A 27,193-nucleotide genomic window follows, 5' to 3' on the forward strand; every position below is an offset into this window, starting at 1 on the left:
GGACTTGATCCCGAACTGTGGCCGAGGCCCGATTAGCCCGTCCGACAGCGCTCGGGCACTTTCGGACAGGAGGAGGCGGAGAGCCGAGGCTCGCTCGTGACGATCCCGGCTCGGGACCGTTCGGCTCCGCTCGGCTCCTTCTCGGGCGGGCTCGGCTCCCGCGGGCGGCGGGTGCAGGCGGAGCCTGCAGCGCAAGGTTCTCCAGGCCGGGTCGCGTTGCGTCGGAGTCCGGCGGAATCGGCCTCACAGTAGGGGACCCCGATGACTGGGGACCACGGCCGACGCGGCCTTCTAGGCCCTGAGGAGGGCTAGCGCAGAGCCTCTCGGAAACCCTCGTGCGGCCTCGGACCAATTCGGACCGACTCGGCTCCGCGCTTCGGACCACTTCGGCCCCCCTCGTTTCCGGACTCTAGGCCTCGGCTTGGCTGGACTCGACCGGGCCGCTTCGTGCCGGTTCGGGCCCTGTTCGGGCGGCCCCGGCTCGGCTTGGCGGCCGGCTTCGGGCGGGCTCGGCTCAGCTCGGCTCGGTTCGGGCAGCCCTCCTCGGTCAAGCTCGGCCCGTCTCGGCCCGGCTCGGGCGGCCTGCTCGGGCGGCGCGCTTCGGGCTCCGTCCCGGCCTTCGGGCGGCCCCGGCCGGCGCCTTCGGGCGGGCTCGGCGGAGTCCGGATGGAGGACTCGGACTCGGCCGCCAAGCAGCTGGGCCTGGCCGAGGCGGCGGCGGTGGCGGCCGCGGCCGCTGTGGCGGCGGCGGCCGCGGCCGCGGCGGGAGGCGAGGCGGAGGAGCCCGTGCTCAGCAGGGACGAGGACTCGGAGGAGGACGGAGACTCGGAGGCGGAGCGCGAGACGCGGCGGGTGACGGCCGTGGCGGTGATGGCCGCCGAGCCCGGGCACATGGACATGGGCGCCGAGGCCCTGCCTGGCCCCGACGAGGCCGCCGCGGCCGCCGCCTTCGCAGGCAAGTGCCGCCCGCCCGTGGTTCCCGCGCACCTGTCCGCACCTGCCCCACACCTGCCCTACACCTGCCCTGCACACCTGCCCCGCACACTCCCGCACGACCTGGCGGCACCTGCTCCGCGCGCACTCCTCACACTTGTCCTCCACGCGCACCTGCCCTGCCCACGCCTGGCTGACTGGCACACCCACCCTCCCCCAGCACATGCCTCGCACCTACCTGGTGTGTCGTGTGGTCCCTGCACACCTGCCCCATGGGAGCATCCTGGCCCTGCCCTGCCGCATACTTGCTCCCTGAACTCCTTTCCTTCCTTTCAGTGCTCTGCGCTACTTCCAGAACCTTCTCAGCACCTGCCTGTTGCCTTGCGTGTCCTCTCCTCCTCTGTCCTGGGTGCTGGTGACACAGGGGTCAGACACGGGTCCTGTCCTGGAGGAGCCCGGGGTTGGGTGCATCTGGTCACCCAGAATCCTGAGGGCCTGCTCAGGTGTGACCTTAGCCCTGGGGAGCAAGGCATCTCACTTAGTCTGGGAGGGCCCGCAGCCTTTGGGGGCAGTCCCCTCTGGCCTGTCCGTGGGGCCCCCATTTCCTCCTTTACGGATCTTCCCTTCTTCGGGCACCACCGGGCTGCTGGCCCACGCTTTTGTTCTTGCCGCACAGAACATTCTCATTTTCAAGGTTCGTGAGCCATGCCCCAAAGCGCCCTTTAGAGGTTGTGTCTCCCCGGGGCACCGTCCCGAAGGAGGTAGAGACTTTCCTAAGCATTGTTCCCTCCCACTTGGGCTCCCGTGTGGCCGGCAGAGCCGGGCACTGGAACCCCTGGGGAGCATCCTAAGGCTCTTCTCCCCGAGGGAATTTCATGGGTTTCAGAACTGGACAGCGGCCTCCCCACCCAGTGCTCCGGTTTTTCTGGCCCTGGAGGAGCTGCGTGGGGCCTGCAGCCCGTTCTCTCACTGCCCCGGTGCCTGTGGTCTGTCCGGGATCCTCGCAAAAGGCAGGGAAAGAAGGCTTTGTGGCCCTTAAAGGGTTCCATTTTCATTGCTAAACTCTGGTTTAAAGTTGAGATCTTGGATGGTGAAGTTTTTCTTCAGCTTTGTGTTGTTTTTGCACGGGTTTTTCTGAATGCAGAAAGGGAATGTGATGCTATTCACACGTTGGAGACACGTATTGACATCACGTGTTTCTTTCCTGCAGAGTTTTATCCTTGTGTTTTTCCAGTGTGTTAAAACTTGTTGGTTGTGAATTACCGAGGCCAGGTGATTCCCGGGTTTCTGTAACTCAGCAGGACAGGGTGCTGGCTTGAGGCTGCCTCCCGGGCTGCTGGCGAGCTCTTTAGACCTGAGCTTGTGTTCAGACCCCTCGGGCCCGGGCTCCCTGGGACACGGTGGAGGAGACAGATGGGGAGCAGGTGTTTTTAGAGCAGTTTAAGTGAGCTCGGGCTGATGGAATGTGCAGGACTCTCGGTCAGTTTGAGCACCTCCCCCAGGCCACAGGCGCTCTAGGTTTGGGACATTCCGGAAGGCAGCGCCACCCCTGGTGGCTGGGGGAGCATCAAGGGAGGGCTGTCCGGGGCAGCCCATCAGGAGTGGGCCATGGGCAGTGGGGGGAGCACGGGGGGCGGGGCGCGACGGCGCCCCCGTGTACAGACGCTGCTAGGAGGGGCCGGGCTTAGAGTTGGGGGGCGCGTGGGGTGGGCACAGGCAGGTCTGCCGCTTTTCAGGAGGAAGAGGTCCGTGGCAGGTAGGGGTGAAGGAAGGGGAGGGAGGGATAGACATGAGCCTTCCTGCACTGACCTGCAGGAGAGGGGCCAGGAGGATCCCCACCCGGAAGGGAGGGAACTCTAGGATTTTAGGGGCCTCTTTGGGGTATGGTTTTAAGTAGAAGGGAGCGAGATGCCAGGGCAGAGCTGTGGCCAGCTCAGTGGGTGCGTGAGGGCAGGCGTGCCCTGTGGTCTACACTGTGCGTGGCAGGCTCTGTGGAGAGGGAGAGGTGGCCTTTTGTCCTTGGAAGGACCAGGTCATTCAGACTGGTCTAGAAACGTTGGTCGGGCGTTTCGTGTACAGCGTGAGGCCTCCCACGGTAGCTCAGGTACTTGACCTGGACCCACCGTGGGCTGCCCCCCACCCTCGCCCTGTCCCCAGTGGCCTTTGGCTGGGCCCTGAGTGAGGCTCCTGTGTTGCAGAGGTGACCACTGTGACAGTGGCCAACGTGGGCGCCTCGGCGGACAATGTCTTCACCACGTCGGTGGCGAACGCCGCCTCGCTCTCGGGCCACGTGCTGGTAAGCCGCCACGGGAGCGCTTCCGGCCCCGAGGGGGGTGGCCCGTCCCCCAGAGACCCTGAGCCTGCCCTGTGCCGACTGCCTGGGGAGGGGAGGGGAGGGGAGATCTCACGGTTTCCTTCTAGCCTGGATCACGCACCTGGGACGCTGTACACCTGAAAGCAAAGTGGTTGTTACTGAGGTAGTGACAGACAGAAAAGTGTTGCTCCTGAGTGTAAGGGCAGCAGGTTGGTGAAGGGCTCAGGGGTGCAGATCTAAGAGTCTTGGTTTATTTCTTCTGGTATCAGGATGCACGCAAGCTGATAGCCAGGCAGTGACGTGGTGCCTCTGGCCGGTGTCCTGCCTGACAGCAGACTCTGTCACGTTCTCGTTTTCTAGGAGGGGCTGGAGCCAGAGGGTCGGGGAGTTAGGGGCGGCCCCAAGTCAGCGGGCTCTGAGGACAAGAAGACCCAGAAACTAGTGTGATCCTTCTGGAAACTGACAAGGAGAGGGGGTCTCGAGTATCGACATGTCTCACATGCCTTCGTGAGAAAAATACTTTGCGATTCTCGAAGGAACGCAAAGCGTTCTGTGGTTCCGGTCGAGAGCTGTACGAGTGCAGTGATTCAGATGCAGGCAGTGTAGACGCCCTTACTGAGGCGTTGACCCTGCAGGCCTGTGAGAGCAGGCCAGGTGTGTGCATGCGCACGCCGGGTGGAGGGCCCGCAATCCCACGATAAACTTCTACTCACCTCCCCTGGTTTGAAGGCCACATTTTCAGATGTAAGAAAAGGTCTTTGTCTTAGTTTTATCCTCAGCGTGAAAGCACGAGAGTGTCCCAGGCCTTGGTGTGGACGGGGTGCGCCGGGGTCTCTAGTCCACTCCAGGGCTGTCTGAGTGAGGCCATGAGCGTGTGCCTGTGGGCAGTTGGGGTGGGCTTAGCGCCCGCAGGGATAGGAAAGGGGCATCTGGCTGGCCCAGAGGAGGCAGGCGCGGTCACGGCAGCATCCAGCCCCAGTGGAGAGGCATGTAAGCAGCGTGGCTTGGGAAGCCCTGTGTCTGGGTGGGCTCGGGCATGAGAAGGGGTCCTGCACTGGGCCTTGGCTGTGCTTATGAGCTTGGCCTCTCGGAAACCCTCCTCTGAGGCCTGCAACCTCAGAGGCTGCCCAGGCAGACGGGAGGGCATTTCCTGTTCCAGGAACACATTTATCCCTTAACTTGGACAAGGCATGTGAGCATTCGCTCAGAGCCATGCAGACCTAGTGTCGCCTCTTCTTGGCCTTGGCTCTGCATCTGAGAAGCATGAGGCATGGTGGGCCCCCCGGTGGCGGTGTCAGCTGGAACCTCTCTGTAGGACCATGTCCCGGTGTGCAGGTGTGCGCCAGCCGCTGTCACTTGAGACTACTGGTGTTCTTTCCCCCAGTCGGGCAGGACAGCCCTTCAGATCGGGGACAGTCTGAACACCGAGAAGGCCACGCTGATCGTCGTGCACACGGACGGGAGCATCGTGGAGACCGCCGGGCTGAAGGCACCCACTGCCCCTCTCACCCCCGGTATGCCCTCCTGCTCCAGGCCTCGGGGGCAAACGCTCTGAGAGCTGGTGGAGTTTATCCTGGGGGTGAATTTTATCTTGTGGTGAATTTCAAATTTCAAATACTATTTAGTTTAAGTATAAAAAGTGGATTTTTTCAGGCAACAGAAGAGTTGCCCAGAGTTACAGGGGGCGATGCTGCAGAGCTGGGGGAAGAACCTGTTAGAATCAAGATGTTTTTTGTGCCTTTCTGTTATTCGGGGTGCGTTCAGGTCTCTCATTTTCATGATGCTTTCTTTGCTCAAGGCCCTCAGTCTCCTCCGACTCCTTTGGCTCCCGGCCAAGAGAAAGGTGGAACTAAGTACAACTGGGACCCATCGGTGTACGACAGTGAGCTGCCTGTGCGCTGTCGGAACATCAGTGGCACCTTGTATAAGAGCAGGCTCGGCTCAGGTGGGTGCATGCGGGGTGGGCCCAGGTGTGCACAGAGTGGGCCCAGGTGGGCTTGCGTGGGGTGGGCCCAGGCTGCTGCTTATCGCCTTCCCTTTGCATCCCCCACTGTAAGTTGGGGCCAAGGATGGCCATAATGACGCATAAACTAGTTAAACGGGCAGGTCGAGGAATGGGGTGGCCCGTGGTAGGAGCAGGGCTGGACCATGTTCCCTACGGTCCTGGGTCAGCTGGGTGACCCGTAGGTAGAAGGCTCTGCAAGTGGGAAGACGTCATGAGCTCCGTGTGGGATATGGTGGAGTGTGCGGTGACCGTGGACAGCAGGTCGGGGCTCAGGCATGCGGTGGGAAGCGCTGCCTGCAGATGTGGGCTCGCCGTGGGGCACCGAGGGAGCGGCTGAGAGCAGGCAGGCCCGGGACACCGAGGGGGGGTGGGCGGGAGGGGAGATGGGCCTGGCCCAGTGTCAGCGGGAACTACAGCGGGTGGCTTCGTCCTTTCAGGAGGCCGGGGGCGCTGCATTAAGCAGGGGGAGAACTGGTACAGTCCTACCGAGTTTGAAGCCATGGCAGGAAGGGCCAGCAGCAAAGACTGGAAGAGAAGCATCCGCTATGCGGGGCGGCCGCTGCAGTGCCTCATCCAGGTACCCAGGTGCCGCGCTTCCCCACCCTCCCTGCTCAGAGCCGCAAGCCGCAGGCCCGGCTCCTGGAGCATCGGCCGCAGGGCTTTCCAGGGTTCACAGGCTGGAGTCAGATGCGATTCGAGTCCCCCGCTCACTTGCTGTGTGAGTTACGTCACCTTTCCATCTGCTTCCTGATGTTCCAGATGGGATGTTGGGGGTGTTTGCTCCACACCTTGCCGCGAGGAGCGGCTGAGGCAGCGCAACAGCTTCCGCTTGAGTGCGTGTCACTTTTGTTTATTTATTAACAGGAGAAAATCAAACGGAAGTTTAATAACACGTATACATGGGAGAGACTGAGGAAAACTGAGTAACTCTGCCTGTGACGTTTAATTAATTAGTTATTATTTTTTTATGGTACGCGGGCCTCTCACTGCTGTGGCCTCTCCCGTTGCGGAGCACAGGCTCCGGACGCGCAGGCTCAGCGGCCATGGCTCACGGGCCCAGCCGCTCCGCGGCATGTGGGATCCTCCCGGACCGGGGCACGAACCCGCGCCCCTGCATCGGCAGGCGGACTCTCAACCACTGCGCCACCAGGGAAGCCCTGCCCGTGACTTTTTAAAAGACACCTAACTTCTCTCTCCTTGAGCTCATCTGTGAGAGGAGAGGGCTCCTCGTTGCTGTTTCCGGTTTAGCTCTAGGAGGTTGATAGAGAAATCACGCCTACACTCCCTGGCAGGGGAGAGAGAGATGCTGCCACCAGCAGAGATGTGTACGAGAGAAGGTTCTGGAAATGGTGGGATTTTACCTTCACAGGGGGATCGGGGTGAAACTGGTTGAGATCTGGGGCTGTTGACTCACTTCAGAGCCGACTTTCTCACGTGTTGCGGTACTTTTTAAATTTCAGGATGGGATCCTAAACCCTCATGCCGCCTCCTGCACCTGTGCCGCCTGCTGTGATGACATGACCCTGGTGAGTGGGCCCCTGCTCCCCTCAGCTCCTCTCAGAGCTGCTTCCAGCTTAGTTTCTTCCTCAAATTCTGGGTTTTGACCATTACTCTGATGAGTGAGGCCTCAAGTGGGCCCTGGGGCTGCTCAAAGAACGTTAAGGGAAACTTTCTTAAATAACGGAAAGCTCCTATAATGTCACCGTTTTTTTTTTTTTTTATAAATCTATTCATTTATTTATTTTTGGCTGCGTTGGGTCTTTGTTGCTGCGTGCAGGCTTTCTCTAGTTGCGGCGAGCGGGGGCTACTCTTCATTGCGGTGTGCAAGCTTCTCATTGTGGTGGCCTCTCTTGTTGCGGAGCACGGGCTCTAGGTACGCAGGCTTCAGTAGTTGTGGCTCGTGGGCTCTAGAGTGCAGGCTCAGTAGTTGTGGTGTAGGGGCCTAGTTGCTCCGTGGCATGTGGGCTCTTCTCGGACCAGGGCTCAAACCCATGTCCCCTGCATTGGCAGGTGGATTCTTTAAGCACTGCACCACCAGGGAAGTCCCTATAATGTCATCGTCTTAACCGTACTTTTTTTTGTGGTGACAAGTATATATGTGCTGTTTTATGTTTTTCATTTTTAATGTCACGTTATAAAAAAACTACACTGAGCTGATTTATATAGAGAACTTTTAATGTCTTTTGAAGTCTTTTTTATTCTAAATTCTTAACTGTTTAAATAAAAGATACTTGCATTCGTTTGAACGTATATTGCTCTATAGCTTTCAAAGTGTGACACTAATTTGTTATATGTGGACTACCAGTTTTGTTTCAATGTTTCTATCGTTGAATATTATTTTTAAATGTCCTAAAATTAACTAGGAAGCTGCATAATGAGATTTCTTTTTTTATGGTTAATTAGCAGCAGCTATGGAAGAAAACTTAATTGGAGAGATGTTGTTGAGTGGGAAAACCAAATATTCTAAAATTGTCTAGTTCATGTGTAGATCACACATGAGTCTAGTAGAATGACCAGTAGGATATTTGTGTGAGAATAAGACACTTTTAAAGTTTGCTTGCGAAGATTGGTAGGTGACATTCTTGGAGATCTTCAGGGGTAAGAGGAGCAGAGTGGGGGGTCAGCCCCATCGGGAAGCATGGAGTACCTGGTACGGTTGTTTACGGTCACTCCAAACGCCGAAACCCTCAGGTGTCACCTGACGGCACATGTATGGGACGTGTGTACTGAAGCTAGAAACGGCCAGCAAGAGAACTCCGAGAAGACGTGGACCTGCGGGCTGGAGGCCGCGATGCAGTGAAGACGTCCTTCTCCCCACACTGGTCTGTGGGTTTAACACGGGTCTCTTCAGAGCCCCGGCAGGATCTTGTAGACATCAACAAGTTGATTCTAAGATTCATATCAAAAGGCAGAGGAAAGGGGTAGCAACACGGTTTTGAGGACGAAGACTACAAGTGGAGGAATCACAGCACTTGACTGTCAGACTTGCTGTGTTGTTTCTGCGGCCAAGACCGTGTTTGGCAGAGGGGGACCCGTCGATCTAGGAGCAGACCCACCGTCCACACACGGACCTGCAGGTGTGGGAACAGTCGGACACTCACAGGCGTAGAAGTGACCCTTGACCTAAACATCACACTTTATATACGCACGAATTCAAGATGGATCATACAGCCAAATGCGTCCAAAACTAAACTACGATTTGTAGAAGAAAATCTGCCCTGAGCTAGGGTTAGGCCTTCGACGTGGAACCAAAGGCCATGAAATGAAAACTCATAGGTCAGCCTTCATCAGATTGAAACATTGCGGCTTCTGCCTCAGGAGTAGTGCTGTGCAGGGCTCCAGGGACCCACTCCCGGACAAGTAACCCTAACTGGCGAAGATGATAAAAAGCAACCACTTAAGGTCTCTGGAGATTGTCCTGGGGGCATACAACAAAAAGAGAAGCACTTATCCAGGAGAATCCTGTGAGTCTGGCGTTCGCGTCAGGCCCTGCTCCCTCCCTGCATCCCTCCGGCTCAGCCCAGGGAAGCTCCATCGTCCCGGCCCCGCTCGTCCCTAGGGTGGAGGTCCACGCAGCTGAGGCCGGCCGAGGCCAAGCGGCTTGGCGAGCAGGGCTGACGGCCTGAGTGCCGTTTCTGCCCTGCTCCAGGGCAGCCCGTGGGGAGGAGGCCGGCAATGCAGGAGGGCAGCCGGCTCAGCTTCCCACCGGGAAGTGATCACCCTGAGAAGCCTCCTCAAAGGTTTGTCCTGAAAGCCACCCAGTACAGGAGCCTAACGTGACGATCTGACAGTGGAGCCGTTTGCAAAGGGTAGAGCAGTTAGGTGGCTGAGTCCAACAGCTGGTGCGGTGGCTGGGGCACTGCCGCCTGGAGGCCTTTGTCCAGGACTGCAGCCAGGAAGCCCTGGAGGGAGGGAGAGTCATCTGCACAGCCACTCAGTACAGCACCTAAAATGTCCCGTTTCAGCAAAAATTGTGAGACATGTAAAGGGCCAGGGATATGTGAACCACACAGAAGAAAAGCAGCAGACGCAGGCACTGCCCGTGGTGCGGGCAGCAGACGAGGCTTCCAAGCAGCCTCTGTGTCTTCGGGGCTGAAGGAGACACGTCAAAGCGTCGTCAGCACGGGTCTCGGTCTGCGGGGGCACTTCAGGAGCGGGCGCTGACTTTCTCACAGTTGTGGAGGCAGGCAGCCCAGGTCGAGGTGCTGGTGTGTTCCTGGCGGGGCTCCTCCTGGCTTGTAGGCTCTCGCTTACTCAGCTGCTCCTACAAGGGCACTAATCCCGGCGGGTCAGGGCCCTTACCCTCAAGACCCCCGTTGCCTCCTTGCTCCAAATACGGCCACCCTGATGGTCAGGGCCTCACAGGTGGTCCTGAGGACACAGTTTAGCCTAGAAGGTGACGGCAATGTCTCAACACGTGGAGAAAATCAGTAAAGGGAGGAGCCACCGGGGAGAGCCCGGTGGAGATTCTGGGGTTGACACGTAGGACAGAAGCTCACTTGCGGGTCCACAGCAGGTTTGAATGGGCAGCAGAAAGGGCCAGCGAGCCCACAGGGGTCTTGGGCGTGAGCTGGGAGGCTCACCTGATCTTCACGTTTTCCTGCTGTTTCTGCTCCATCGAGGTTCTCTCCTCCCGCGTGTCGGGGCCTCAGGGTCTGCGGGGCGCCCCCTGCTCCCCGTGGGCCCTCTCCCTTCTCCTTCCTTTGTCCCCACTTGTTTTCTGTCTCCCGGGGATTCCTAAAAATTCGGTGTTGATATTACTCTCCTGTTGGAAGTGCTGTTAACTCACACGTTCTCTCTGAAAGTACCTTTTCTGTTATTTTAAGCCGTTTGGGGCCTAAAGGGAGCTAAGGGAGCTTTGCACGGTTCCGTCTTCTGGCCGCAGTCTGGGCATGTCTCCAGGCAGGTCGCCATTGGAGAAGAGTCCCAGGTGGCGTTTCCACGCATCTCACTTTGCCTCCCGCCCCCCCTCCCCCAGAGCGGGCCCGTCAGGCTCTTCGTCCCCTACAAGAGGCGCAAGAAGGAGAGCGAGCTGCCCGCCACACCCGTCAAGAAGGATGCCCCCAAGAACATCACCCTGCTTCCCGCCGCAGCCGCCACCACCTGTGAGTCACAGTGAAGCAGCTGTCGTCACGCGACATGCTCTTAGCGTGTCCTGCTCACGCGTGTGGCCGAGGGGTCTGGTTCAAAAGCAGGCACGGCTGCCGCTCATGGGGCTCCCTGGCCTCTTCGGTCCCGGCCTGTCCTTGGCACGGACTTCACTTCGCGCAGCCCTCAGGCCCTCTCGCCGCCCCGGGGGCAGGCGCGGCTGGGGCACGTGTAGGGAGGGCGGAGGCGGGGGAGGCGCCTGCTTCTGAAACCGGGAGGAGGCGAGTTGGGCTGAGTTGGGCTGCGGTGGTGGGAGAGGCCTGGGAGGCGCCCGGTCGCTAGGGACTGTCAGCAGCCTGACGGCTCCTGCGGGGGAGGCGCCCCATGTCCTTGGGGCTGGTCGGCAGGAGGAAACAGAGCCCCCAGAATGCCGGGGGCCCCGCTGTGTTTTCTCTTCAGCTTTGACAAAAATCTTTTTCTTAATTCAAGCTACAAAGTCCTTCTTACGTTCTTTTAAATTTTATCTCTTGCCTTCTGACGAGACAGTACATCCAGGTGCTCAGGACACACAGCAGGAGCTGCGTCTGCTGGGGTAGGCGTCTCTGGCCCCCCCCCAGGCACCGCCCCTGCGGAGGTGGCTGTGGGCCGGCGGACGCTGCTGTGGCCCCCACGCACCCCGCCCCGACCCCTGGGTTTTTCTGCAGTGTGCCCAGTGGGCCCAGCACGCGGTGACAGCTCTCCTGCTTTTCCAGTCACCGTGACCCCCTCAGGACAGATCACTACCTCTGGCGCGCTGACCTTCGACCGGGCGTCCACCGTGGAGGCCACCGCGGTCATCTCGGAGAGTCCGGCCCAGGGCGACGTCTTTGCGGGAGCCACAGGTGAGTTGTCTCAGCGCCTGGCAACGCGGCCCCAGCGGGTCGCTGGCAGGAGCTGTGGGGACCCCCGCAGGCAGGGGCGGCGGGACCAGGGCCTGAGAAGCTGAGGCTGCTCACGGAGCCTAGACGGGCGCCGCGGGGCAGAAACGCCCCATGTGCACGTGGAATGTTCTGGTAGCCGCCTCCGGAAAGTGAAAGGGAACAGTGGAAACTGGCTTTTGTACTGTGTTTTATTTCATGCAGAACATCCCAAATACTGTCCCTCTGACAGTTCACGTCCCCCACTTCCGCGGCTCGGGAGCTGCCCTGTTGGACGTGCAGCACAGCTGGGTCTCACGCCATCATGTCCCTCTCCCCTGACAGTACAAGAAGCAGGCGTGCAGCCCCCATGCAGGGTCGGCCACCCGGAGCCCCACTACCCAGGGTATCAGGACAGCTGTCAGATCGCACCGTTTCCGGAGGCCGCGTTGCCAACATCTCATCCCAAAATAGGTCAGTGTGGGAGAATTCTCCACGAGTGGCCGTCACGTGCAGAATCGTCCTTCTGAAAGGCTTCCTAGGTGAAGTGGGGTGTGGGGCTTCAGGCCTGTGTTTGTAAAGCAGGTTTCACTGGAAGCTGCTGCTCATTTCTGTGTGGGGTGAGGCTGCTCACGTAGCGACCTTTGACCTGCAGAGCCTGAGATTCGGCTAGGCTCTGACCAGGACACTGTGCTTGGGGTCTGTCCCGTGAGGGCGCTCGTCCGGGTGGCCTCAGGTGAGAGGGTGTGTGCGTGTCTGCGACTCGCCCCGCCTGAAGCTTAACGGGGACGTGGCCCCACGTGTGCATTTTGAGCGATTTGTCACTGACGGCACGTTTTGGACACATTCTATGTCAGGACACTTTTTTACAGGGAGCATCGTAATCCCAGCTGGTGGACCTTTGTGTTTTTTACAGTTTCCGCCAGAGACAAGACAGCAAGATAGAACTTTGTCCCCGAGTCCTAGAAAACGCCCCTTCTCCTTCTCCTTTTCTTGTCTCGCCGCGCTCTCCTCTTGCTGTGACGCCCCTCCCACCCTTAAAGCTCGCCTCTGTTCTGCCTCTTCCCCACACCTTGCCTCAGACCCCGGCCCCAGGCCCGGTGAGCCTCCTGGCCGGGCTGTGGCCCTGCTGACTGCGGGGTCTGGGCAGGGACTGGATGGGGAGTGCCCACCCCATGCAGTCGGCCGTGCCCTGAGCAGGGCTGCGAGGCCTGGGCGACCGGTCCCCCGTCTGCTTGCTTGCTTGTTTGCTTGTTTCAGCGTGGACGCGTGGCTTCCTGTTTCATTCAGGGCGTTGCAACCTGTTGCTGGGATGATTTGTATTGGGATGGTCCCTGATTTGGCTGGCAGGGGCCCCGAGAGCGGCTGCTGCGTCCTCTGTCCACCCTGTCACGCTGCCTGCTTCCTTATGTCCGGGCCCAGGGCCCTGCCCTTGCGGGGGCGGGGCATGGCCAAGGGGGCAGGCGTCACTCGTCCGGCTCCCGTGTGTCTCCTGCAGCCTGTGTCCAGTGACCTCCAGCTGGGGGCTTTTACACCGAGGACTCGGGCGATGCTACCGTCAGGTGTTCTTCTCTGGGAGGATGTTAGACATTCAGCAGCACAGCCTGGGTGTCTCTGCCCCCAGGCCCCCCGGGACAGGGGTGGGGAGCCCTTGCGCGTCCGCGTGTGCGAGTCTCCACTTCCCGTCCAGAACAGCGTCCCTTTGAGGTTCCCTCCCGCCTCCATGACTTTCTTCTCCAGCTGAGGGGACCCTGTCTCCTACATCCCTCATCAGCCCCCCGGGGACCACAGACATCCCCGAAGGCTTTCTGTGTGAGCAGAAACGAAACCAGGAGGTTTTAGTTCTTCCGTCTGCTTTACTTTTTATGTGATGTAACAGCCCCCCGCCCCACACTGGCTCTGCACAAGCTCTATGGTCACCTCACCTGCAGCTGTTGTGTCATCCATGGACGGGTGACTTGAAGGGGGGACCGTGGGTATGCTCTGTTCGCCACCCTACTTTCCCACGTTTGATGAGCATGCAGAGGCACCTTGAAGCCGGGAGATGGGTTAAGTTCTTGTTGTGTTTTGCTTTCCACACGCTAGTGTTGACATCCTTGCCCGCCCTGGCGGTGCCTCCCTCCACCCCCACCAAAGCCGTGTCTCCCGCTGTGGTCAGCGGGCTGGAGATGTCGGAACAGCGGAGCTGGCTGTACCTGGAGGAGATGGTCAATTCCTTGCTCAGCACCGCGCAGCAGCTGAAGACGTTGTTTGAACAGGCCAAGCAGGCCAGCTCCTACCGAGAAGCCGCCGCGGCCCAGGCCAGAGTCCAGGCGGATGCAGAGCGGAAAGAGGTACCATTTGCGCAGGGGGTCTGGGGCTGCCACCTGCAGAGCCCGCCCACCTTCCTGGGCAGGGGACCTGGCGGCCCACGCACAAGTGAAGCTTCTCTGATAGACAAGTGGCCACCGTTACCTGTCGGGCGTTTTTGTCCCTCACACGCACCAGCCGTTGTTTTTGAGTGCCCGCCTGTTGTAGATGTCACTCACCTGGTCAGGCCGTCTTCCTCCCGGGGAAACGGGTCTCGTGTGTTATCAAATCTGGAGGAGCGTCCTCTGGTGTGTCTTTGGGGCAGAGGTCTTGCGGTCACCAGCCCCTCCAGGCACCCAGCTCTGTGGCCGCATCTCAGCCCCACGGGGACTCGCTTCTCAGCCCCAGAGGAGCCGTCACAGGTATTTCGCTGCTGCTGAGGTCCCCGTGGTTCGGGAAGCCTGGTGCCCAGAGCGTTTCCTGCAGCACAGGGTCCCTCAGCCGTGTGGCGCCTTTTGGGATGCAGTCTTCCAGGTGATGTGGAGCAGGTGCCCAAGCCGAGAGGAGGTGTGTCCTCACTGCCCAGGGCTCATCTGGGGCCGGAGGAGGGCGGGCCGGGCTGCTTGGTACCCAGAGCCCTCTTGGGAGCGGCTGGAGGCGGGAGAACGGACAGTGATGCGTCTTCAGTGTCACTTTGGTTTGTAGGTGAGTCGAATTGGTTTATCTCCACCAAATCCATATAAGAAAAAGAATTTCAGTTAGTACTACTTTTTATAGGTAAAGGGGAAAGAAGAGCTTTTCAGGTGCAGTTTTCCTTTTTCTTCTTTTTTTTTTTGGCCGCGCCGCCTGGCTTGCTGGATCGTAAGTAGGGGGCTCTCATTGCCGAGAGGCAGTGGATTGAAAGCCTACGTGCGTCTTTTATGGAGTTGCCTTTACTCTGCTGCGCCCCAGCCAGCCGCTCCGCATGGTCGCCTCTTCCTGCACTTCACTGATCTCCTTCATCTTCACTTCTTTAATAACTGACCTTTGGGTCAGCTCAGGATCTGCCTCTGTTCACTCCTTTCCTCTTGACTGGAAGCTCTGTTCCTTCCTTCACATTCCAGTCATTTTGATTGTTGGACCTTTTGGGTTATTCACGGCAGAAGCTCTGAGTTCTGTTGGATTCTCTCTCTTCCCCTGAAAAGTGCTGGACTTGGTTCTCAGAAGCAGCTGAGCTCCTGGCTGGTCTCCTGAACTCTGTTGTGTGAGGGGGAGTCTGTCTCGGTTACCTCTGCCCGTCACATCTCTAGTCCTGGTCTGGGTCACGTGCGGGAATGCAGGCCCTTCTGGGGGCGGGGGGCACCAAGATCCCTGCTCAGCGCCGCCTTCTGGGCTGCTCTTTCTGTTGGCTCAGCCCCGTGCTGGCTGCATGGGGGCGGCAGGTGCCTGTGGCCATCTGTGCTGATCTCGGTCTCCCTTGGCTTCCAGCCATCTGGCAGCTCCATCTTCAGCCCTCTGCCCACCCCCCAGCCCAGGTGACCACGGCCCCTTGCTGTGGCCCCACACACCTGGTGGGCAGGGGAGGCCCTGAGGCTGCCCCACCTGCGGGGGGCCTTCCCCCTCCCCCCTCCCCCTCGGGATTGGCTCCACCCCCCCCCCACTCCTGTCCCACCTGCCTGGGCCTTTCTCCCCGCCCCTCCCCGGGGTTCAGCCCTGCAGACTGCTCTGGTCACCAGAAGGGCAGCTGCTCCTTCCTTTCTGGGTCTGGAGGCCGCACGCGCGGGGCAAGAGTGCGCTCTTGCTGCTCAGCTGCCGGTTCTTCAAACATTTAATGTCTGCATGTTCCATGTTTGTAAACAGTTTACTAGTCCTGTTTCTAAAATACTTGATCGTATCTGGTTTTTGCGGTTATAACCAACGTCTTAATCGCAAAATGCACTCATGTTCACACGTTTCTGATCATATACTTCAGAAAAGTCCCCAATGTTCATAACGAAAGGGCATTTTTTTCTTCGTTGAAATATGGTTCACATACTGTGGAATTCACACCTTTAAGGTGCACAGTCCAGTAGTTTGTTCACCAACTTGTACGGCCACCACCACCATCTGATCCCAGATCGTTTCCCCTCCCAAAGGAGCCGTCACTCCCCACCACCCGCAGGCCCCAGCTGCGCCAACCTGCTTTCTGTCTCTGTGGCTTTGCCAGTTCTGGATGTTTCTTGGAAACGGAGTCACACAACATGTGGCCTTTTGTGTCTGGCTTCTTCCACTGAGCAGAGTGTTTTCAGGGTCCGTCCACGTAGCCTGGGTCAGAATTTCATTCCTTTTTATGGCTAAACATTAGTTGTCGCACCGCATGTTTCTTCACTCAGCCATTGGTGGACATTCGGGTTGTTTCTACTTCTTGGCTCTTGTGGACAGTGCCCTGAACATTTTTGCACGGCCGTTTGTGTGGACGTGTGTTGTCACTTCTCCTGGGTGCGTACCTGGGAGCAGAGCCGCTGGGTCCCACGGTGGCTCAGGGTTCACTTTCTGAGGAGCCACCAGACTTTGCCAGGGCGGCTGCCCATCCTGCATCCACCACCGTGTGTGCCGTGTGCCTTGCCCACGGCCTCACCACCACCTGTCCCTGATGAGCACGGCGGGGGGGCGACCCTCCCTTCCCCGGGGGTGGCGAGGATGCCCCCTTGCCGAGACTCTGGGAGTGGAGGAGACCACAGTGTCCCCCCGTCAGGCCGGCTGGACAGCGGGTGGGCGGGTGGCTCGGATCTGGGGTGGCGGCGACAGCACAGAAAGCCGGACCTCATCCCCGCAGGGAAGTGCAACGGGAAAACGGTTTAACTTTCAGTTTTACGTTTTTCATTAATTTTTGTGGACCTTACCTTCACAGAATAAAATTACAAGTAAATTAGACACATCCCTTCCCCTCTGTGAAAATTCTCCAAAGACAGGTGGCATGAAAAAGACGGAGTGAGGCGTTTCCACCTGGTCGGTCCCGAGGTTACTTTCAGGGCACCGTGTTGAGTCAGCTGCGTGGGTTTTGTCTTTCACGTAGGAATAGCCCACAGTCATGGCCACGCTCATCCCACATTTAAGGGTCCAGGAGCTGAATTCCTGTTTTGCAGAACTTCCCCCTCGACCCACCGTGGGACACGTGCTGACGCGCGTGTCCGTCGGGTCAGCCAGGAGCGTCTGCCGCAGCTGGATCGCCGAGTGCCCCACCGTGAAAGGCTGGGCTTTGCACTTCATTTGTAGTTTTATGAATTTCTAAGGAAGAAATACAGCGTGAAATCCTTTTATCCTTAAAATCCTGTTTGGCGGAAGGATGCTCAGCCTTTAGTGAGGGGCTTGAGCCCACTTCCCCCGCCAAGGCGTCCGACACGTTCCCACACCCGGAGCTTTGAAAATGGCTGGAGCTCTTACAGGTGTGCTTGTCCTCTCTCCGGAGCTGTAGGTGTGACGTGTCCTCCAGTAGTTTTCCTGTGAGCTGATCACATGGCGGGGGGAAGCTAGGCATCCGTCCTGTCCGAGTGCCACCGGTGGGTGGACGCCAGTGTCCTTTTGTGTGTGCTGGTGTCACGAGGCTCCTCGGGTGACCTGGTTAAGTTGCTTGCAGACGTGGGTTGACCACCCTGTGCACCCTGTGTGTTTACCCTTCGTAACGGCAATGTGTCTGATCCCTGTGGCCCCGTGATGACCACAGCTCCTCGACACTGGGTTCTTGGGAACCAGACTCCTCGGAGAGCCTGTTCCCCAGGATCCTCTGGGGGTTTCAGGGGGCTCGGGGGGGCTGAGAGGCCCCGACCTCAGTCACATGTGAGTGAGGGGACGCAAAACGTGTCCCTGAAGCAGGTGGCGGCAGCGAGAAGCGGCCGGCGGGGCCCGGGGGACAGTGAGCCAGGAGGCCAGGTGGGGAGCACTGGTGGCTGTTGTGGAGAGGCTGCTGGACACCCTGACGTCGCCAGGGTGAGACGGAGCCCCCCAGCTGGGTGGTTGGGGGAGGGCTGCCCCGGAGAACTCTTCTGGAAGGTCCTGTCCACGGCAGCCTCCTTAGGGTGCTGGGGCTTGGTGGGGAGGACCGGACGAGTGAGGCCCCAGGACCCCTAGGAGGAGGCTGAGCCCTCGCTCCCTGGCTCCCTGGGAGGGCGCAGGTGCTGGCGGCCCAGGGTGGGGAAGCAGGGCTGCCTGCTTGGACACTGTCTGTGGAATTTCTTGAAAAGTCACGTTTTAGCCCTGCTGAACTATTAAGGAGATTTTGCCAGTTTTAACCATGGGGCATTTGTGTTGTGTGTATATAGTTAGCTCAGCAGAGATTAAACAGGGCGGAAGACCAGATGCCCTTCCCGTCAAGGGCGCTGTGTCCATCCAGCACAAGCCAGCCACGTGGCTGCAGGGCGCCGGGCCGCCTGCCACGGCCCCGGCTGGGGGAGCGCGCGCACTCTGGGCCCCATCCCTGTGCTCTGGCCTCTGTTCATGCCTCCCGGCTCCTTCTCAGGCCTTCGATGATCTTCCCAACTTCCTTTTCTAGAGGGAATTGTGGCCCAAAGAGTAGCAGTGGTGGGCAGTCTGGGCGGCGCCTCTGGCTGCACCGCAGACGCTGTTCTCAGCGTTGGCAGAGAGCCGGTGCCCGCGGGTCAGTCCGGTGACACCTCTTCCAGGCTGCAGACATGCCTCCTGGCCGAGCCAGGGCGGGGGGAGGTCTCTGGCTTCTCTCTTCTCATCAGCCCCCGACCCCCTGTCGCGGACTCGTCTCACTCCAGGGCCCCAGGGCCCAGGCCCAGCACATGCGCATTTGGGGCAGATCGGAGGGTTCCATCTGTGGAGTGATTGCCCCTTTTCCTCCCTTAGTCACCCGGGGTGGCGGTCCCCCTCCTGGACAGCGGTGATCTAGGAATATTTCCAGAATTCTTCTCCGTGGGGGATCTGTCTCTTGTACATTTGTTTGTACCTTTGTTTCTATCAAGAGGGGCTCACGGCACCCGTGTTACTTGTTCTGCTCATCCGGTTTGGCTTTGGCGGCTGGAGCTCTGTCGGCTCCCGCGTCCCTAACGTGCCTCTCAGAGCACCTCCCTCCTTTCTGGTGCTAGAAGACGCTCCAGGCCCATCTTGGGGGTTCCCCGCCCCAGCCCTGGAATCAGCCGTTTCTCCAGGGAGCCTGGTTCCTTTATTGGAGAACGAATGCTCTTAGGAACCAAGATCTGGGCGCTCTCAGCTGGCAGCAGGGAAGCAGTGGGTCCGACCGATGTGTGCAGACACAGCCCGAGGGCTCTGTGGCCGTCCGTCTCTGTCTGTGTGTCAGCCGGCGTGTCTGAGCCAGATCTCCTGCCCCAGGTTAGCTTGGGTTAAGAAGTAATTCCCAAGGGGATGTGTTGGGAGCCCGGGGTCGGAAGTTCTTGCCGCACAAGAGCGGCTCCCGCTCCACAAGGTCTGCTCATGACACAGGCTCTTCATGCACTTAAGAGGTATTTATTGAGCGGTGGCTGTTTTCCAAGAACTGTGCTGGTGCCAGGAGCACCAACATGGCAGGTCCAGGTGAGCGGGACTCGCGGGCTCGCGGGGGACAGGGTGTGACACGAGGCCGCTTCCCTGAGGACTTCCAAGCTGAGAGGCAGGAGGGTCCATGGGGCCCCCAGCCTCAAGGGCAGCCGCACCTCTGCTCCCACTAACTGTGAGACCTTTGCTCTCCCTGGAGGAATTTCTATGTGTGGTTACAGACTTCGGTTTTTTCCTGTAAGTATTTTGTTCTTTAAAGTAGGGACAGTGGACAAGCTAACTTAGTAGTATCTCAGAGTCCCCGTGATGCGCGTGTTTCCTGAAGCGAGTGGGGGGTAGCGGGGGCTCGGGGTGGAGCGTGTCAGTCAGCGCTGGGCAGAGAAGGGAGCTGCAATCCAGAACAGGAAGCAAGAAGCAATTTGCTGCTTTGCATGTACTCTCGGGGGTAGCGGTGGGAGGCGGTCAGCGGTGTTAGGAACGGGCGTCTGGTGTGGCTCATGGGTGTGCAAGTCACACACTCACCCGCTGGCTGGGAGCAGGGGCCTGGCCTGCAGTCAGTGCAGCCAGGTGCGCCGGACAGCGTGGGTCACGGCTGCACACACCAGCGCTAGCGGTGCCACTGGAGTCCCCCTCCCTGGCTGGTTAGAAGGAGTGGCTCCTTCGCGTCTTGTGGGGAAGACACACAGAAGACCCACCTAGTGGAGCTGCGTGGCTGGGCCAGGGGTGCCTGGGCTGCGGATGAGGGTCCGGCTGGGGGCCGCAGGGCCTGACCGCTCAGGAGACGATCCTGACAGCTGAGAATCCTGGCCTTCCTCAGTTTGGTTTCCTGCACGTACTTGGTGGCAGTGAAATCCCCTGGTATTTGGAGCAAGGTTGGTGCAGCAGTGTGATCCGGAGCCCTGCTTCCCACTCAGCAGTGCCCACCCCGCATCTGGGCAGCGGGGGGCGGGGACGCGGGTCAGCCTGTCCCCGCGACTGACGCCTGTGTCCTCTTGCAGCAGTTCTGTGTCAACTGCGGCCGGGAGGCCCTGAGCGAGTGCACCGGCTGCCACAAGGTCAACTACTGCTCCACCTTCTGCCAGCGCAAGGTAGGCCCCCCCCCGTGCCACCTCCGCACTGTCCCTGGGCTCCGGCAAAGCCCCGAGGCAGCCACACAGGCTGTGGCCATGGAGGCCGCTGCTCCCCAGTGACCTTGACCTTGTCGTGGTCAGTGCTCCCCAGCCCTGGACGCCTCGTCATAAACCCTGAAAGTCAGTGCGGTTGTACGTGTAGGCGTCTGATTCTAAGAAGATTAAAGAGTGTTCTGGAGTAGCAGTTGCTAGTTCGGGTTTTTACCACTTTTCTCACCCTTACTCAGAGTGAGGGGCCAAGCCGTTGACTGGGACCTGTGGGGTTATCCTCTCCTCTTAGAAACTTTCCACGATTAAAAAAGGTAACTTGGGCTTCCCTGGTGGCGCAGTGGTTGAGAGTCCGCCTGCCGATGCAGGGGACACGGGTTCGTGCCCCGGTCCAGGAAGATTCCACGTGCCGTGGAGCCGCTGGGCCCGTGAGCCATGGCTGCTGAGCCAGTGTGTCTGGAGCCTGCGCTCCGCAACGGGAGAGGCCACAACAGCGAGAGGCCCGCGTACCGCAAAAAAAAAAAAAAAAAAAGGTAACTTTCCGGGTGGACAAATAGTAAAAAATCCCACCCCTGGTACCTGTGACTTGGAGCTGCATCTGCGGACACAGCCTCTGCTGCGCAGGGGACCCTGTGCCTGGCGGCTTCCCAAAGCGCCCCATCCTCAGATGTCCTCGGGAGGGAGGTGGGCAGGAATGACCCCCAAGACTAGGGTGTGTGGGACGTGGCATCTTCCTCTGCGTCTCAGGGCTTCCCGGGGGGCTGCAGGGGTCAGCACAGCGCGGAAGGTGTGTCCAGGGGCTCCCAGCTACGCTCCTGAGCCCTGGCCCGTTCCCGGGGCGGGAGACTTGGGAAAGAGACCCGCAGGTCTGCTTTCCCTGGTGTCACCTATGGCTCGTGTGCTGAGCAGAGGGCCCGCATGCCTGCTGCGCTCGGGGACGCTGGGAGGAGCCCAGGCAGCCAGGAGGAGCCGGCGGGGTGGACGGGCTCCTGCTGGCCCGTGATCCGAGAGGGCGGCTGATCGGTGGCTCTTCCCTGACTGTGAACCATCAGAGGAAGATTCGTGGGTTTATTTCGTGATGGAGTCGTTTTAGCCAGATAGCACTTTGTCTAAATGCAAGCTGCAGTTTTGGAACCTCTCTTGGTGAATTGGGCAGGTATATTTCAGGTGTAACCTTGTTGACAAAGACTCCATTTCTTCCGTTGGTTGTGTTGGGTTTGTGCTCCTGTGACTCGCTGCCCTGATAAAGGCATAGGCTTTGGTTTTATTGGGTTGGCCACAAAGTTCCTTCGGTTTTGAAGTAAAAACAAAAGACACATTTTTCATGTTTCCCAACAACTTTATTGAACAACGTATTCACCGTTTTGTTCCACTACCTTCTGCCATTTTTCAGCCAACTTCATAATTCCCTCTTCCCAAAACTTTTTATCTTTTTGAGCAAAGAACTGTTCCAGGTGCCTTTTACAGTCTTCCCGAGAATTGAAATTTTTTCCATTAAGAGAATTTTGTAAAGACCAAAATCAATGGAAATCCGAAGGGGCAGTGTGTGGTGAAAACGGCGGATGAATCGGAGCTTCCCGGCCAGGCTGTGACAGTCTTTGCCTGGTCAGCAAAGGAACACGCGGTCTTGCATTGTCCTGATGGAAGATGATGCGTTTCCTGTTGACTCATTCCAGACGCTTTTCGTCGAGTGCTGCTTTCAGTTGGTCTAATTGGGAGCAGTACTTGTTGGAATTAACCGTTTGGTTTTCCAGAAGGAGCTCATAATAGAGAACTCCCCTCCACTCCCACCATATACACATCACCTTCTTTGGGTGAAGACCGGCCCTTAGTGTGGTTGGTGGTGGTTCATTTCGCTGCCCCACGATCTCTTCTGTTCCACATTATTGTACAGTATCCACTTTTCATTGCCCGTCACAATTTGTTTTAAAAATGGAACGTTTCCATTACGTTTAAGTAGAGAATCGCATGCAGAAATATAGTCAAGAAGGCTTTTTTCGCTTAACTTATGTGGAACCCAGACATCAAAGCGATGAACAGACCCAAGCTGGTGCAAATGATTTTCAGGCTTGATACGGAGATTCTGAGTCTGTCGGCCTCTCCCGCGTGGGTATAACGTTGATTGTTCTCAATTATTGTTTCGATTTGATAGCTTTCAACGTCAACTGGGCTACCCGACTGTGGAGCATCGTCCAGCGAGAAATCTCCAGCACGAAACTTCGCAAACCGCTTTTGACACGTTCGATCCGTCACAGCGCCTTCTCCACGCGCTGTGCAAGTCTTTTTTGGGGGGGTTTCAGCTGCGTTTTTACCTTTCTTGAAATAGTAAAGAATAATATGCCGAAAATGTTGCTTTTTTCCTTCAATATTAAAATGGCTACACAAAAATTCACCAATTTTGATAACCTTTTTTTTTTTTTTTTTTTGCGGTACGCGGGCCTCTCACTGTTGTGGCCTCTCCCGTTGCGGAGCACAGGCTCCGGACGCGCAGGCTCAGCGGCCATGGCCCACAGGCCCAGCCGCTCCGCGGCATGTGGGATCTTCCCGGACCGGGGCACGAACCCACGTCCCCTGCATCGGCAGGCGGACTCTCAACCACTGCGCCACCAGGGAAGCCCTGATAACCTTTTTTTAAATGCATGGTGATATGACAGCTGTCACAATACAGTATAACAAAATTGTTTCGAATGAAGTTAAAGACAATTAAACGCTACTAGAACCATCTTATGGAAAAAAACAAACTCTTTGGCCAACCCAATATTTACAAAAATCAGTGTACAGTGAAGTTCAAGAACGGTTAATTTTCACGTGGGATCCATCGTGAACCCTCGGTAGGACCTGAAAAAACTTAAGCTCTGGGCTCCTTGTAATAAATGGTGGTGCCGACAGTACAGCTTCTGGGCCTGCCCACTGTGCTCCCCAGAATTCTGTGTGCTCCCCAAAGACCTGGAAAGGTAGTTAATGTTACTCACCTTCTTACAAGTTGGACAAGGGCCATGAATTGTTTTGGCTTTTACGTGCAGACTATTTTCTTTGCAGATCCCATGTCAGGTGTGTGTGTGTGTGTGTTTTACATCTTCATCGAGGTGGAATACATACCATAAAATCCACTAATTTTAAGGGTACGATTCAGTGGGTTTTAGTAAGTTTGCATTTGGGCAAACATGACAATTTGGTTTTAGAACTTTCCATCACCCCCGAAAGCCCCCTCGGCCCACACCCCAGCCGCTGGCAACCACGAATCTCTTTCTCTGTAGATGTGCTTCTTCTGGACATTTCACGTAGCAGGAGTCGTATAACATGTGGTCTCCCGCGTCTGGCTTCCTCTGACCAGCGTGTTTTCAAGGTTCATCCATGTGGAGCCTGAGTAGCGTCCACGGTGTGGCTGGACCTCGTCTTGTCCTCCAGTCCTCAGCCAGCGGACATCTGAGTGGTTCCCGCCATGTGACTGTCGTGAACACTCACGAGCGAGCTCCAGGGTGGAGACAGGTTTTTGTTTGTCTCGGCTACATGCGTACATGGATTTGCTGAGTCATATGGTAAACTTGCGTTTAACTTTAGTAAGAAGCTTCCCAACTTTTCCGAAGTGACTGCACCCCCTCCAGTGGCGGGTCCGCCCGTGTCCACAGCGCTGGCTCTTGCTTTCTGGTCGTAGCCCTGCTACCGGCTGTGAAGCGACGTCAGTGCGTTTAGTCTGCATCTCCCTGATGTCTAAGGGCGCCGAGCATCGTTGTGTGTGCTGATCGGGCGTTGTGTATCTTTTGGGGGGAAATGTCTATTCAGATCTTTTGCCCGTTTTTAAATGGGATCGTTTCTCTTCTTATCGAGTGTGGAGATGTCTGTGTATATCCTGGATACAAGTCCTTTATCAGATACGTGATTTCCAAGTACTTTCCCCCAGTCTGTGACTTGTCTCTTTATTTCTTAATAGTGTCATTTGAAGGGCAAGTTTTTTTAATTTTGATGAAGTCCAGTTTACTTTAAAAAAATTTTTATTATCTATTATTTTTTATTTTTGGCCTTGCCATAAGGCTTATGGGATCTTAGTTCCCGACCGGGGAGCAAACCCGGGCCCCCTGCAGTGGAAGCATGGAGTCCTAACCACTAGGGAAGTCCCAAGAAGTCCAGTTTATTAAAAAAACATTTTTAATGGAGATCACGCTCTTGGTGTCATCTCTCAGAACTTCTGCCTGACTCAAGGTTAGGAGAATCTCCTATTTTCCTCTAAAACATTTATAATTTCAGCTCTTTTTTTTTTTTCGGCCACATAGCATAGCTTGCAGGATCTTAGTTCACCAACCGGGGATTGAATCTCAGCCAGGGCAGTGAAAGTGCCGGACCCTAACCACTGGCCCACCAGGGAGCTCCCTTTAAGCTCTTACTTTTAGATTTATGACCCATCTTGAGTTAATTTTTAGGTGTGGTGTGAAACACTGTGGACTTGAGCCCAGCACACATGAAGTTTTACGTACTGTACAGACTTACAGAGTCAGGTAATCTACATAGTCAGGTAATTTACAAACTAAAAATTTATTCTTTTGAGTCTAAAAATAACAGGTGCTGGAGAGGGTGTGGAGCAAAGGGAACCCTCTTACACTGTGGGTGGGAATGTAAATTGGTGCAGCCACTGTGGAGAGCAGTATGGAGGTTCCTTACTAAACTAAAAATAGAGTTGCCATTTGATCCAACAATCCCACTCCTGGGCATTTATCCAGAGAAAACTCTAATTCGAAAAGATACATGCACCCCAGTGCTCATAGCAGCACTGTTTACAATTGGCAAGACATGGAAGCAACCTAAATGTCCATCAACAGAGGAATGGATAAAGAAGATGTGGTTCACACATACAATGGAGTACTACTCAGCCATAAAAAGGGATGAAATAATGCCATTTGCAGCAACAAGGATGGACCTAGAGATTAGCATTCTGAGTGAAGTAAGTCAGAACGAGAAAGACAAATACCATATATCACTTATATGTGGAATCTAACATATGACACAAATGAAATTATTTACAAAACAGAAACAGACTCACAGACATAGAGAGCAGACTTGTGGTTGCCAAGAGGGAGTGGGGTGGGGGAGGGAGGGATTGGGGTTAGCAGCTGCAAACTATTATCCATAGGCTGGATGAACAAGGTCCTAATGTATAGCATGGGGAACTACACTCAATACCCTGTGATAAACCATAATGGAAGAGAAAGTGCAAAAGAAAAAGTATATGTCTATAGCTGAGTCACTTTGCTGTACAGCAGACATTAACACACACTGTAAATCAACTAAACTTCCATAAAAAATTTAAAAAAATTTATTCTTTTGATATACAGGCAGACCTTGTTTTATTGCACTTCTCAGATGTTGTGTTTTTACAAATTAAAGGTGTGCGGCAGCCCTGCCTTGTCAGGTGAAGGTTATCATCTTTAGGAATAGAGTGTCTTTGAACTAGGTTCGTACGGTCACACACTTAATAGACTACAGTGTAGTGTAAAAGTGATCTGTATAAGCCCCGGGAAACCTGAAATCTTGTGTGACTTGCTTTATTGCTACATTTGCTTTATTCTGGAACTGAACCCGCAATGTCTCTGAGGTACGCCTGTAATGATTTGAAATTTTATTTTTTTATTATAAAAATAAGGCAACACGTTGTAGAAAATTTGGAAGACATAGGACAGCACGAAGATAGGCAGCTGGAGCCCTGCCCTCCGGGGCTCACCGCTGGTCTCTGTTCTTCCGAGTGTGTGTGATGTTCATTCTTGTCATGGCTCACCAAACCCTAACCTCTCCGTGCGTCTTGGGGTCCGTGTCTCCACTAACCACGCCCCGTCGGGCCCCCAGAGCGAGCCCTGCTCCAGGCCAAGTTCGGCTCCATTTCCCGCCCGTAACGGGCGATGGCAGCTCCCACCCTGATGGGGGGCATTGCGGGGTGGGGGGGGTGAACGTCCTCCCCGACCTCCCTGGGGGCCGCGGCCTCCCAGCCCCTTTGTGGACACGTGGCTGGCTCCGGCGCAGTCCTTTCACTTTTGCGATGATAAGTAATACGGCTGGGCAGCAACATCGGAGACAAGTATTCCTCTGCAGGTGTGAGTGTTTTCGTTTAGATCCCAGGGAGGAAGCAGCAGGATCAGAGCGTGGACGTGTCTCAAGGGTCATCCTGGGTACTTGCCTTCGGAGCGGGTCCCTAAACAGGAGGGTGGGCGAGGCTGGGAGCCCCCTGCCCCGGAGGGCTGGCCGCTCAGCACGTGCACACCCACTCCCGGGCACAGCCTTCTCACTCTGAACCGTAACACGGAGTCTGTCCTTCCTTTCAGGACTGGAAGGACCACCAGCACATGTGTGGTCAGTCGGCAGCTGTCACCATGCAGGGGGACGACGTCCATGTCGCCGAGGGTGTGATCGAGAAGGTCACTGTGTGAGGGCTCGCGGGGCCTCTGTGGCCAGGAAGGAGCCCTGAGGATGGGGGCCGCTGAGGACGAGGAGGAAGTTGCTGGCCAGGTTACGAGTGGACGTCGCGTGACCGGCACCCGGGCAGCGCGCTCCTGCCGCCAGGCCCCGAAGCGGGCGGGCGGGCGGCCGGTGGGCGCGGCCTGGGCCCTCAATGCCGCTCGCGGTGCTTTTTTTATCCCTTGGATGGTGAGCATCCGGTCTTCCCTACGGGTGTGTCGTGTTCCGTAACACGCGTGTACATACATGTGTCTGTCAGTAAAGTTGGCGGCCCTGCCCCATGCGGACTGGTGACTCCAAGCTCCGACCTCCCCGAGGCCCCGGGGGCCCGATCGTGCAGTTCAGAAGCCGAGACCGTATGGGGCCCAGCCCGGCGGGACGGGAGGCTGGCACCTGCTGCCCAGGAGCTGGGGCTCCAGAGCTGCCAGCCGGGAAGGCCGAGCCGCCGTCCAGTCTCAGGGACGGCTCGGCGTCTGGACGTGCCACCTTCCCTTTGCACAGAGCGCGCCTGGGACCCCTGGGGACCCGCCCAGGGTGGCTCTTGCCTGCGCCCGGCTATCCTCGCCCAACTCTCACGGGCTGGGGCCTCGTCCCTGCCCTTCCTGGCGCCCTGCCCAGCCTGTCCCCAAGCCTGGGT

General features: G+C 57.1%; 1 protein-coding gene across 5 annotated transcripts; it reads left to right on the top strand.

Moving 5' to 3' along the window:
- Positions 1 to 666: 666 nt before the first annotated feature.
- DEAF1 (DEAF1 transcription factor) lies at positions 667 to 26,833 on the top strand (the record flags this gene model as incomplete). 5 transcript variants are annotated; one of them, XM_082659298.1, is made up of 13 exons in its annotated part: positions 667 to 955; positions 3,132 to 3,229; positions 4,632 to 4,761; positions 5,046 to 5,192; positions 5,690 to 5,829; positions 6,713 to 6,778; positions 10,231 to 10,357; positions 11,093 to 11,221; positions 11,582 to 11,710; positions 13,322 to 13,569; positions 19,996 to 20,085; positions 26,214 to 26,270; positions 26,424 to 26,833. In XM_082659298.1, 13 exons carry the CDS (start codon positions 667 to 669, stop codon positions 26,526 to 26,528), a joined length of 1,755 nt encoding a protein of 584 aa, XP_082515424.1. In that variant the 3' UTR covers positions 26,529 to 26,833. The 5 variants fall into 5 exon arrangements, with proteins under 5 accessions (XP_082515424.1, XP_082515420.1, XP_082515421.1 ...); XM_082659294.1 differs by lacking the exons at positions 26,214 to 26,270; positions 26,424 to 26,833 and adding exons at positions 20,408 to 20,648; positions 23,373 to 23,635; XM_082659295.1 differs by lacking the exon at positions 26,214 to 26,270.
- Between the last annotated feature and the right edge of the window lie 360 nt (positions 26,834 to 27,193).

Source organism: Grampus griseus (genome assembly GCF_964374135.1).
Source record: "Grampus griseus genome assembly, chromosome: 8".
Lineage (NCBI taxonomy): Eukaryota > Metazoa > Chordata > Mammalia > Artiodactyla > Delphinidae > Grampus > Grampus griseus.